At 18.8% G+C, this 14,864-nt stretch overlaps 1 protein-coding gene across 1 annotated transcript; it reads left to right on the forward strand.

The window, feature by feature from the left end:
* Window positions 1-1,481: 1,481 nt before the first annotated feature.
* On the forward strand, window positions 1,482-14,514 carry LOC100872648 (uncharacterized). The gene is made up of 5 exons (XM_031916908.2): window positions 1,482-1,838; window positions 6,691-6,811; window positions 7,787-7,968; window positions 9,155-9,246; window positions 12,287-14,514. The coding sequence occupies exons 1-4, from the start codon at window positions 1,736-1,738 to the stop codon at window positions 9,229-9,231; spliced, it is 483 nt and encodes a 160-aa protein (XP_031772768.2). The 5' UTR covers window positions 1,482-1,735; the 3' UTR covers window positions 9,232-9,246; window positions 12,287-14,514.
* Window positions 14,515-14,864: the final 350 nt, after the last annotated feature.

Genomic DNA, 14,864 nt, shown 5'->3' on the forward strand with positions numbered 1-14,864 from the left:
CAATTTTAAAAGTTATTCTAGTTTAAAATTTTTTTTAAAAAAATGATTGAATATTTTTATTAAATGTTTTATTAAATATTATTGATATATTATTTAAAAATATATTTTAAAAAAATATTATAGTTCTTATACAATTCATTAATTATTATAAATAGAATTTTATAAATAATTTTTTTCTTATAACTGATTTTTTATTTATAATATAATAATAAAAGAAAATAATAGAAGAATTAATTTTCTTATTGCAACAAATATTATAATAAATATATTTTAATTTAATTTATTACAATATTATATATATTTTATATTATTATAATATATTTATTATAAAATTATATAATATAATTTTTAATTTAATTATTAATTTAATTTTCTTTAATAAAACAATGTTCATATATTTATATATTGCAATACGCATTGTAAAAAAAACATTTAACAATCTTCAATTGTTTCGTATACTATTTTTTGAGAAGAAGCAAAACAATAAATGAATAAAATTTATAAATTCATAATAAAACAATAAAGTACAAAAGTTGATTTGATTTCCTACCATGTACCATTCATAAATTTTAAAACAATTTCAAATTTCGTATGTATTTCTGTAGCAGAATGGAAATTGCATCAACCAAAACGAAATTCATTAGACATATTCAAAGCAACGTTGATGTTGGATGAATAATTTCGCAATTCATATCTCATTGTAACAATACCATAAGGAATACAATAACGTAGGAAAATTAAACAATAATTTCCTTTTTTCGTTATTTATTATGAAATATATACATGTATTTATTTGTACAATAATTATGCACATATAAATTTATTTATCAATAAATATCAACAATCTATTGAAAGCAATAGAATGTGACAAATTTGTGATATCATCTTGAAAAAACAGAAACAATTGAAACAATTGAAACAATTGACTTTCTAATATCTCTAATTTGTCTCTTTTTTTATCAAATTAAAATTCAATTCGAGATCTTTGTCTATTTATTCTATTTAACTCGAATTTATGGAATTTTGCATTCAGTATTAGAAACTTTTTTGGAATAATGAATAACTTGTAACATGATTACTTTTAAAGATTTAGTATTCTGCACAGTATTTTCAAAAAAATTATGCAATTGAAATATTATTCAAAAAAATGATACTTTTCATATCTATTAATATAAAATTAAAAATAATCTTTCTCAATAATTCTGTTTACTTTTTCAATAGCAAAATTTTTAGTTCAAAATTAAAACAATGTTCATTGTAATAATAAATTATTATGTCCCAGTAATCAATTGCGAAAATGGTATATATTTCTATCACATTTCTGAAGCCAATCGATTATTATTCGTGATTTTCTCAGTATCTTCAATACAAAAAAAGAAATATAAAGAAAAAATTATCTTTTCATTTTCCTCTATCTATGCAGTCTTTCTTCTTTCTTTTTTTTTTTTAACTTTACTTTTTTTACTATTTTTCAGAATGTTGGCAACTGGTAATAAAGAACGTGAACATACCGTCGACAGTGAAAGCCGACAATACCGATTATGTGATTCTGGATTGCGATTACGATCTCGAGAACACGCCGAGCAACGGATTAGTAGTGAAATGGTTTTTCAATGCAAACGAAGTGGCCTATCAATGGATATACGGAAGAGACCCTTTGGCTGGAGATATCACGCGGAAGTACGTTGATTTGAAGTATAAAGCCAGTAACGATCCATGCACCACTTACCGAGCCATGAAATTGAATAAGCCCGGTATCGATCTTACCGGCGAATACAGATGTGTCATATCTACTTTCGCAGATGAACAATCTGCAAGCGCCTCTATGGTTGTATATTGTAAGTATTTCGCTATTATTATTTATTCCAAATAAAATAGGCTAATTATTCTTTTTTTTATTATAACTGAAAATTTTTGTTAAAATTTTAATCATTTTATATAAAGAGATACGAATTTTAATGAGTTTGAAATATATTATCAGAAACAACATTTTAAACAATTTTTTTTTACATCGCCGCTTAGATTTAGTTTGATATCAGCAAATTAGTTTGATGAACCATGTGAATGAAAATCAAACTTTTGCTTAGGATTAGTAATTACGATTATATATATATATATATATATATATATAATTTTTTTTTAGTAACGATTCAATATCCTTTTTTTTGATCTTTTCAGGTTGCATTAAAACGATAGAACGTATTTTAATCTTACATTTTGATCTGCTTTGATCCAAATTGCATCAAAGCAGAAAATTGACAAATATTTTTTCCTAAAAAACCAATATTGAGACACCGTTCATTGTTTATAGATTGAACATTTTTTTACATAATGTAGAAAATATTATTGTAGAAAATATAATATATTGTATTATGTTAAGTTCATAATAATTGTATTAAATTAAATATAGAGGGTTTTAAAAAAAAATTTTTTAAAGATTTTAAGAGCTTATAGTATTCACCAAGCAAACAAAAAATACCCAATCAGTATAAATCCTATAATCCTTTTGATATAAAATTGAGTTTTATTATTTACAAATATTCGATATATGAATGAGCTTCTTCGCAATACATTAAATGTAAAGAAGGATTGATTCAAGAGATCGGTACAAAAGATTCAGATTGTTAACAGAAGATTATTATTAATATTAACAAAGATAACTTCTTATATGTAAAGAAAATACAAATTTTCTTTATTCATTTAGTATTGTGTATGAAAATTATTATTGAGTCGTTAATAATGTCTGGTTATTATTCAAACGTGGAAATAGCAAATATGCATTTTGTATATGACTTTGTCAATGTTTTTATTTTCCTTTGCATTTTTAAAATAATTTTTATTAATTATTTATAACTTTTGTATTATAATCAATGTTGCACAAAATAATCAAATTTGAACGTATTAACAAAGATTTGTTCTTATTTTCTATTTTAATTAATGAAGAATATGATACTTTATTTATAATAACTAATACTTTCAATTAGAAATTTCTTATTAATTAACATAAATAGCAAAATATAAATAAATTTAAAACATAAGTGAAAGTTTTAATTGTTTCATACTTCATAAAAATCATAGAAATAAAAGAGAAATTATATATAAATTATGTTTAACAAAAATCTTTGAAAAATATGGTTATAACAAAATATAATATGATATTTCAAAAACAAAAATATTATAGAATAGATATAAAATAATTCATATTCAAAAATTTAATTATATCATTTTTCGATCTATTGATTATTTATTAATTGTTTTCTAAATAATTATCTAAATAATATTAACCGTAGTATATGCCCGTAATATATTTAAAAAATAAGTGCATAAATTAATTCTTCTATGCACTATTAAATTATTTTAGAAATAATGATATTTAAATATTATATCACATAAAATTTAATCATTACATTTTATAAAAAAATATTAACAATTTAATTCTCGAGTACTCGGATTATTGTCAAATTTTCTAATCTCTTATAAATTTATTAACTATTTTTCAGAGACGAGTTTCAATTAAAATGCATGATAATTTATTGAGCCATCGTTATTTTATCGTATTTCATCATATATAAAATCACAGTCGAATACAAGCTTCACAATTTACTTATAAATCAATCTCTTTTCTCTTTTCACATAGTATTTCCATATATTTCATATAAATAGTAAAAAATATGCATTTAATTTTTGAAATTTTTTAGAGCATTTTAATGATTTTAATGTCTTTTTTCTTGAGATTTTTAAGAATATTATTATATTATATTATTATTATAATTAAATATTTAAGAGAGTAGCAACAAAATATAATTTATATATAAAACTAAAAGTATAAATGTATATTAATTCTAAGTGACTATTAAAATTTATCATTCAAATTGAAATTAAGTAATTATTGATATAATTTATTATTAAGTAATTATTGATATTAATTATTGATATATAATTATATATATAAAATTTAACTTTCAAAAAAATAACATTTACAATGTTAATATATTCGTAGAAGATTTTTAGAAAATCGATTTTAAAAACTAACAAACACAAAAATTAGTATACAAAGTATCGATTAATTTATTTATTATAAGTAATTTAAGGTTATGTTAGATGAAGCGAGGCGAAAATAAAATAGCGTATAGCAATATGATAAGATGAAATAATTTCTATTTTTGTTTCACTTCGTTTAAAACAAATTTTAATTATAACTTAATAAATAAATCTTTATCATTTTTATACACTAATTTTTTGTTTTGATCTCTAGAATAGATTTTTTAAAAAATATACTATATATAACATGAACATATAAATACTCTGTGTATCTTAATAAAATAATAATAAAATAAAATTTCTTATAAAATCGATTTCCTTTTTTCAATATTATATTTTTTTTATATATTGTTTATATTGTTTGATATCATAATTTTTTATATTCTTTAATCAATTTTTTTTTATTTAATTTCTATTAATATTCAATAATTTTTTTTTTATTATTTTTCTTTTTTATTAAATTTTTTGATAAAGAAATTTCTTAAGTAAAAAATGAATTAAAATAAACAAAAAATATAAATAAATAATTTGAAAAAATTGTTTAATTCCGAATTTTTTTATTTATAAAATTATATTTATAAAATTTTTGGACATAAATAAATAATATATAAATAAATATAAATATATAATTAATCAAAAAAAATAATTTAAAGATTATGAAAAGATAATGAAAAAGTATGAAAATTTTTATATATTCTTGATTCTTCTTTTATCGCATTTTAATTCTTTTCTTTATCTTTATGTATTATATATATATCTTCTTAAATAAAGATCATCATTAGAAGAAAAAAAGATAGAAACTATATATGTTAAAAAACATAAAACATATATAATGTAGAACATATTAAAACGCAAGAATCAAACAGCAATCATAATACAAACTTACTCTAAAGAAAAATGAAAATTGTTATTGATTATTTTATCTAATTTTATAAATTATTAAATCAATATATATATATATATATATATAAATTCAACATATATAAATTTAAATACATAAATATAATTTTTTTTAACATTTAATATTTTACATATATACAAGATATTTGTAAAAAATTTGAAAAATTGATTCTAAAAATCAAAACAAATACAAGAATTGATATACAAAAATTGATCGAAATTTATATAATTGAAAAAAGTATGATAGAGATAGAATGAAATCAAGATCGAACTATCTCAATCTTATTTCATTTAATTGAAATTGCTTATATTGAATCAATATTTTTGCTTATTTTTCTAGAATTGATATTTGGAATTGATATTAGAAAGATATCTCACGAATTTGTAGATATTTAAATTAAAATAATATACTAGCAAATATTATTCATATTTCTAGAAATTTTATTCACGTTAGTAATTTATTTATATTAGAAGTTTTAATTAAACTTTCTAAGAATTCGCCCATTATCTAATTTATAAATAATTATTTTAAATAAATATTTAAAGTTTAAAAAAATTGAGAACAAAGGGCAGGAAGCTTTAAGTGAGTCATTATACTCAATTATCCAGATAAAGATAAAAATTTGAAGAAAAAAAAAAATATAGATTACTTAAAATTTAAAAAATCTATTCAGGAATAAAATTTACCAATATCTGAGCATAAGCAATTAGTTAATAACAAATATAAATATAAGAATTGATTGATTGGAAGTGAATGTAATATAAATAAATATAAAATATGATTAAATAAAAGTTATAATAAAATGGAATATAATTTAGAGAATGTAAATTAATTTGGAAAGCGTGGAATGGATAAAATTTCATAATTGGTTTTATATTATCATATTTTTCTAGTTTTCCAATTTGTTTTATGATTAATTTATAAAATGACTAATATATAAAACTAATTTAAAAAAGATAAATAAAAGTTAAAAATAAAAAAGAAGCGGCGCTATGACCTAAAAAAAACATTGAATTCATTTTGAAAATAAAAGCTTTGTTTTTTATAGAAGATCATCACAATATAGATATGTATACTAAACATAATAAAAATTAAATATTCCAAGAATACTCCAAATTATACTGTTTTCTATCAATATAAAAAAAATGTATATTTTCGATATTTTTTAAAATAATTGTGAAATTTCAGTCACTTGTTTAAAAATTTTTTCAAAACTTTATTTAAATATAAGATACTATATATTTTATGGATAATATTTTATTTCAATTTATAATTTCAATTTATAATTCAATTAATAATTTAAAAAAATCTATATTTTCTTTTACATTTCTTCTATTTAAATTTAATTTTTGAATATTAAATAACGAATATAAATTATACATAATTAAGTATTTTACTTAACTTAACTAAATTAAATTTAACCTAACTTAACTTACATTATTATGAATTGTCTATGATATAATTATTTTTAAAAATTGCTTTCATTGTAGACTAAATTATCTCTTATTTAAAGTATCTAAAAGTTAAAATGAACCATATAATCGTCTTTATTATCTTCATAAAAAAAGAATATAATTTTAAAATATAATATAAAACTTAATAAAACAATTTTATATTTATTTTTTAAAATAAAAGATATAATTTCATAACTAAGAATATTATCACAGTGATTATTAACTATAAATTTTAAATAAAATAAGTTGGTATTTCAATATGATATTATATAAAATAAAACTTATATGTTTCAGCAACGGAGGACAAATTTGATCTTGTATATAGGAAGAAAACTATAGATGATAAGAATGGAGTGGAGATAACATGTATAGCAGAAGGATTATATCCCCAACCCATTTTAGATATATTCATCGAGTAAGTATATTCCAACAAGCTTTCCAATCTTTCAATCAAGTATTACAATAAAATGCTTTATTTTTCTATATTTTTAGATCTTCTATTATTTCATTAAAAATTTTAATTGTCTTGTCTTCAATATATAAACAGGATTGATTTTTAAAAATCAATCGATAAAATTTAACTGATAATTTTTAAAATAATTTTAAGCAATTTTTTCCTTTGCAAAAATATTTGTTCAGAGTTTATTAACGAAGATATCAACAAAGAATACTGGTCACAACAAGTCCTGACGCATTGAATTCAACAGATGTTATTTCGAATATGTATTCAAGTTCAGATATTTAACATATATAGCGCCATTGCTATAGCGTGATAGATCTATCTGATTGGCCAATATTTTTTGTTATAATCGTTTAATAATTCGTTGATAAAGCAGAATTTTTCATAAAGAAAAAAAATTAATTATTTTATTAGTTAAAGACTTATGAGCCAACTTCTAGGATATTTTCTAGGATCTTGTATATTTAATTTTTGAAATTCATTTAAATATAAAAAAATATAAATTTTTTATATTATTTTGTTCATTTATTAACGAATTCTAGAATATATTACTATGAATAAAAGTTCTAATAAAATAATTAATTAATTGTATTTTAACTGCTATATATAATAATTTTAAAATCAGAAAATCATCTTGTTAAAAATTATATTTTATATAAACAATGTCTATTTTTTTTATTCAAATCTATTTTATTAAATCCATATTAATTTATCTTTGAAATACTTAATTTACCGCTGAAATACAATATAATAAATATATATAAATAATAAATAATAAATAATAAAAAATAAATAATAAATATATAATAATAATAAACAATAAACGAAAACATATATTTATATAATAATGTTAAGATACTAATGCTTAATTAGTCGACATTTCAAGTTTCAACAATCACGACAATTTTGCAAATGTCACCTCTATTGCAGAGGTGTTCTAGAAAAGCAAACAGCAAAGCCCACTGTTATGCTGCGTGCCGATGGACTATACGATATCTTATCACGAACGGCCTTATTGGACGAAGATTTGCCGGAAGCAGCGACTGTCAAATGCTTGCTTGGTATACCAAAGGTGAACTACAACGTTTCTCACGAAATTGTCTACTATCCTGGTTAGTGTAAACGTATTTTAATCTATCCTGTCTATCTTTGTCTCTTTACCTCTGCATTATTTCTTATCTTCCTCTGCATGCTTACAAAAAGCGTTTTAACTTTGATATCGATATTATAGAGAAAAGTTAAAAAAAGAAAGAAAAAAAAATGATACAAAGTTTGTTAAAAAGAAAAAAGAAAAAGAAAATGTAATTTATATTTATTAATGATTTATTATTTATTCTTTCGAAAAATCAATTAATATTAATTTTTTTAATAAAAGAAAACTGGATTTACTTTAAAATATTTGTATAGTTAAATTATTTATTTATTGTTTTTATAATCTAAATAAATTCGCTTGATGGTTTTAAATGCTTCGTTCTAGTTTTGTTTTTAATTTTTTTTAAATCATTCTTGGATAGAATATAAAATTCGTTATAATTGAGAAATAAAAATTAAAAATCTGTTATGTCTTTTTTTTTGGAAATTTGTATAATAATAAAGGAATAATTACTCGTGATATACAATAAATTAGAAAAGTTTACATAAAAATCTATAATGAATTGTTATTTTGTAAGATATTCAGATAAATTCAAATAAAGATATTAATATATCCATTTAAAATAATTACAAAAAAATTCATTAAATAAATATGATTTAAAATAGAAAATTTTCTTAGAAAATTTTAATGATAATTTATATATTTAAATAAAGATGTTAAACGAAAATTTCTAATTATATTATTATGCTGAAAACAATTATAATTGAAAGCAATTATAGCACTTTTATTGAAATTAATTATAATTTCTAAAAATAATTACATGTTGAAAATAATTTCTATTTTTATTGATAAATACTACATTTTTTACTTAAAAAAGTAATTCCTATTTTGATTTTTACATTTTTCTGATTTAATACTAGATCTTTTTTTATCCAAAATTAAAATTAGAAGATAAAATTGAAAGATAAATGATTTTATCAAAGATATTCAACAAAATGCTAAAGTAAATGCAATTCATGCAAAGTGATTCTTAATTTTTTAAAAAATTAAATAACTAATATAATAGATATTGTATTAAATTATTTAAAGATTACTTCAGCGAAAAAAGAAAAATAAAAAATTTGCAGTCTTATATATCATTACGTTATATTTTTATAAGTCAATTTGTATACTATCTTATGATATGGATTATAACTTGATTGCAGGAAATTTTGCTGTTCGATCCTCAATTAACATTTTATTAGTCATGATGCAGGTGGCAATAATCAACATATTCAATTAATCGTTTAATTATTAGGTAAGTAAATTAATATAGTATTTTCCCGGATAAATTATTTTAAATTTAATTTGTTTTACATTTTTTATCAAAATTTTATATCAAATTAATTTATAAACTTTGATTAAGACATCAAAAAGTTATAATTTTTTTAAAATTACAAACATGTAATGTAAATAACTTCTCTTTGATTTTTTATATTTTCTTAATTATTCATCAATTTCATTATTTTAATATGACCAATTTTAATATAAAAACTCTAAAAACATTTTGAATGATTTTCTAAGATATTTTCAAAAATTTTAAAGTAATTAATAAAAAGAAAAAATAGTAATAAATTTATATATTTATTTTAAAATTACTATTCATCGCTAATCTTGATTTTGATATATATTGTCAAAGACATCATTCTTTGGCTTATAATTTAATCGAAGATTATAGTTTTCGAAATATTTGTAAAAACAAAGTTAATTTAAAACTATATAAGTTTTCAACAGTATTTGAAATTTAATACAATATAAATAAAAAGATATTCAATTTTTTAAAATGATTTTTTAAAAAAATAATCTCTATTATATATCTTATAAATAAAAATATAAATGAATAAAATAATTTCAAATTAAAGAATTGGTTTATATATATTATTTAGACATTACAAATACAAACTTTATTGTATTGCTGTATTTTCTATAACAATTTAGAAAAACTTCTAGATATTATTATACTTATATAATATGTTATACATGTAATAAAATAAAAATAAAAATTTTGAATGTATTGTATAAGATAAAGAAATGAAATATTCAATTCCATTTTCGTTACATCTAACGACAAAATAAATAAATAACTTACTCGTTGTTTTTGCTAGTAATATTGAAGATTTTGATTAGTAAAGATTTGTTGATTAAAAAATATTTCTTTATATTTTATTATAAATATCAATAGTAAATATATGTTGATTCTATAATAAAAATAAAAGTGATTCATATAAATTCTATAAATATTATTTTTATTTTTGACTTTTACTTATGATTATATTTGAAATTGAGAATAATAATGAAATACAATTCATGTAAAGAAATGGAATTATATGGAATAATATAATGAAGAATATTAAATCACAAAACGACACGTTTTCAATAAAAACTAATGTTACATTAAAGGTTTTAGTACTGTTTAAACTACATTCTGTAAAATTTTTGAATGATATACATTCTACATGTGAAAAACTTTTGGAAGCGATAGAGATTGAAAAAGAAGAAAGCCAAAACAAGAAGATAGTGTGACTTTAAATTAATAAAACAAATATTATTGCATTTTGGAAGGACTTTTTCTAGAATCTGTCAGCTACAAAGTTCGAAAATTTTTATATTCATGACAATTATATAGACAAGACGCATATGTATATAATTATATCACTATAAGAATTTTTATTATGCATAATTTTTTTATTTTATTTAAATTGTTAGATAGGAAAAAACATTGAATAGAAAAGGAACACAAAAAAAATTTTCGAGTAATATAAATTTGTAAATAATTGATATTTATGCAATTATTCATGATTTCAAAGATGAATGTTAGAGACTAATAAAGAAATTAGTATATTTAATAATGGGCAGATTCAATCTAGAATTACATTCCGATTTTTTTAGCTTCACAAGAAACAGAAATATAGCTATACAATTTATAGCTATTATTTCTACAGCTATATTATATTCTTTATAATTATATATTATTAATAATAATTTAATATAATAATAATAATATATTATATAATAATAATAATTATATAATAATAATAATTATATAATAATATAAATCTTATAATTAAAAGATTATATAATAGATTATATAAGATTATATAATTATATAGTATAGCTATATATAGCAGCAGGTAAACTTGTTTCTTCATTTTTTATTTTTCTAAAGAAAATATTTTTCTAAATAAAATAGAGGGATAATTTTATATCAGAATCCTTATGCATTATGAATATTTATGTAATATCTTTTATATCTACTATATATCTTAAAAATTTTAAATTGTTAAATTGTCAAAACATATACTTTTAGAATGAAATATTTAATATACATAGACTTTAAATCTAACTTATATTTCAAATCCATATATATAGATATGTATGCATATATATATATGGAGAGAGATATATGGAGAAAAATCAATTGCAATTCATATAGTAAAAATTTAGAAAAAGCAGAAATTAATAAAAAAAAGTTATCTATATATTGCAGTTTTTTTATTACATTTAACTAAATTTCAAATGTTGTAATCTTGAAAATTTGAATTTAAATTAGATATTTTAAATTAAAATGTGTATAAAATTAATCGTTCAAGATAACAAGAATTATGTTTAATGAGTAAAAAGAAATAACAAACTATAATAAAGTAAAACTGAACAAAAAAGAAATAGATAAATATAAAATATAAAATGAGAAAAAAATATTAAAAAAATATTATAAATATTAGAATAAATTGAATGAAGAATATATGGCTATATATAGTTTTTGAAAAAAAGTTATTATTATAAGAAATTAATAATAAAAGAATTAATTTATATTTAATTTTTAATGTAATATATATATATATTTTATAACATATAATAAATTTGATAAAAAATTTTCAATATATGTATTTATGTTTATACTTTTATATGTTCACATAACATACATACATACGTACATACATACATATATTAATTCACGCTTTTTTTCATTCATATTCATATTAGGAGTAATTTGCTATATCTTTCACTATTTTTATTATTTATCTTTCTCATTCACATATTCAAAATAAAATCCCACAGTTAATGTAGAATATATATATAGGAGAGTATAATAATAATATAATAATAATAATATTAGATTTATTTATTATTGAAATATGATTTTAGAATAAATTAAATATTTCGTCTTTTTTACTTAAAACTAATAAAAAATTATAAAAATAAGTTTAACTTATATTTTATAAGTTTATAACTTTTCTAATCAGTTTCTAAATACTAAATTCTAAATTCTAAATTCATTATGAAACATCTGATTTCAGGTCATTGTCTAAATCAAAACAACCGACGAACATATGTAAGATACATATGCAAAGATCCACCATTCTGATCTCTCATCAGTATCATGCCTAAGATAATTATTTATAAACACAATGTGCCCATATTAAATGTTGTTTCTTAATATACGTATCAAATATTGAAGATCGATATCAGATCATATAAGATGCATATAAGATAAGATCGATATGTTTATTATTTATGCTGGAAATTTCTGTCTATGATTTCATATACTCATATACATATTACATACATACATATGAACATTTTAATATATTGATAATAATGATGTACAAAGATAATATACTGATACTAATAATGATGTACAAAGATACATTATAATGCGCGTTTAAAATGTTATTTATATTGGTAATGAAATTCTAGTTTATCATGGTTAGCGTGGACGCGATTTAAAAAATGATATATATAGATAAAATTTACAAAATAGAAGAAAAAGAAAAAAAAAATCTTCTTCGCTATGGCATTGTAAATAATCTTCAAAATTTGATCGTATTAGGATAAGAATATAATTAGCAAATCGTGATTATGATAGATGATTAATCAATTGACTAAAAAAAAAAAAGAAATCAATTAAAACAAATTCGACAGCGTATAGAATTTAATTAGTCACCTATATCGCGATCTGCTATGTCCTTTAATTGAGTGATATTATAGACTATATTTGTTATTCTTCGTTTTATGTTAAATTATATAATATATTGTTTAAATGAATAAGATGTATAGAATTTTAAATGTGATATATATCGATATAACAGATAAAATGTTATATACGTGAAAATACGATGAAATAGATGAAAAAACAGAAAAGATAAAACGAATGAATATATTGATTATATCTATTATTAATTATTTTAATATATATAAATATATATAACATATATATTTAATATATAAAAGTAGTGACAATATTTGATATCGAAATACGTATAGCATTATGAATATTTAGAAAGTTATAACATTTTTGCTCGAAAAAACGAATTGCGCTGTTTTTGCAACAATTGAAAACCAACAATAGGAGAAATCTATACAAAACTGTATATTATACTTACTAATTCAAAAAATTACAAACATTTTACAACCATTTCCTGCCATATTGAAGTGTTCATTAACAATGTTTTGTTATAAACAGTGTATATTTTAAATAATTTTAGATTTTATTTTATTGTATTTTCAAATGTTCTGATTTTATATTCAATTGTTTTATACTACAGCTGTTATAATTTTGATAATCAATAAGTAATATAATAATATTTATTAACAACATTTCTTGACATTTTGAAAATTTTTGCTGTAATCATTTTTGTTTTCACATTTAATTATAAATAAAAAATTTTGTTTATATGTCATGTCATGAGATACAATTATATTATCAATAATCAAATATATAAATTCAATAAAATAAATAAAATCAATAATTTTTGAACTGATATTTATGTTAAATAGTATTTAAATTATGAACAATCATTAATAGCCAAAAAGCAAAAATTAATAAAGAAGAAATCTTTTAAAATTAAAATAAATCAAATTTAGCAAATTGTTTTTTATTCATTATGAAGGTATTTAATATATAATATTGAAACAGTTTGAACAGTTTATACAATTTGCTACAATTTGCAAACTAATTATGAAATTATATATTTCCAAAATTAAATTTGTATATATTTCTCCTTATGTTATTTCTGATCGTGAAACAATTTTATTAAATAATATTAAAAATAAAAATATATCCTGACAAAAATGATATATGAGTTAAAATTTAAAAAATTAATTATTTCTATTCTTGTATCATTATTTTAATCCATGGAATGAAACAACCAAAAAATTTAATGTTTGATTTTATCGATAAAAAATTATAAAAATAATTGTTATTTTTATAACAAAAATAACCAATCGAATGAAAATCAATTTCGTGATTAATTAAATCTAATTTTTCATATATTTATTTTATTGCAATACATGACAAATGTCAACGATTAATTATATAACGATTAATGTTAATTAAAATTACTTTTATAATTGTTAAAAAAATGCATTTCTAAGAAAAATTATAAAATTATAGAATTGATTTCAAACAATAATAAAATTACATATGTATATAAAATTATTTTCATAATACTAATATATTATCTTAATTCTAATCATCATGTGTACGATATGTATATTTATTGTTAAATATATTATAGACATATAATTCTAGTGTTGACTTGAAAATTTCTTTTAGTAATAAAGAAGAAAAAATATTCTTTTATACATTTTAGAAACAAATAGAATATCTATTATAGAGTTTTCGTTATAATTGTTAATTGAATTTTATTGTTTAAAAAACGATTATCGAAATCGAACATATATTAAACGAAAAAGAAAGAAGATAAAAGATTATAATAGACATTGTTATATTTGTAAATAAATTCTAATTGTATAAATATTTAAAAAAAGATGAAAATTTTCATGTTTGTAAAATAAAATACATTTCTGTATCTATTAAAAAAATTGTTGAATGATATGTGTATTTATTTATACTATTGAATATTCCGTACATCT

The sequence above is a fragment of the Apis florea genome, unplaced genomic scaffold, assembly GCF_048593485.1.
Source record: "Apis florea isolate Af1SG1 unplaced genomic scaffold, ASM4859348v1 contig_2291_pilon, whole genome shotgun sequence".
In the NCBI taxonomy this organism is placed as follows: domain Eukaryota; kingdom Metazoa; phylum Arthropoda; class Insecta; order Hymenoptera; family Apidae; genus Apis; species Apis florea.

Coding starts and splice junctions, on each gene's coding strand:
- LOC100872648 (XM_031916908.2), top strand. CDS start 1,736: ATGAAATTGAATAAGCCCGGTATCGATCTTACCGGCGAATACAGATGT. Junction 1,839..6,690: donor CGCCTCTATGGTTGTATATT/GTAAGTATTTCG, acceptor TATATGTTTCAG/CAACGGAGGACAAATTTGAT. Junction 7,969..9,154: donor CGAAATTGTCTACTATCCTG/GTTAGTGTAAAC, acceptor ACTTGATTGCAG/GAAATTTTGCTGTTCGATCC.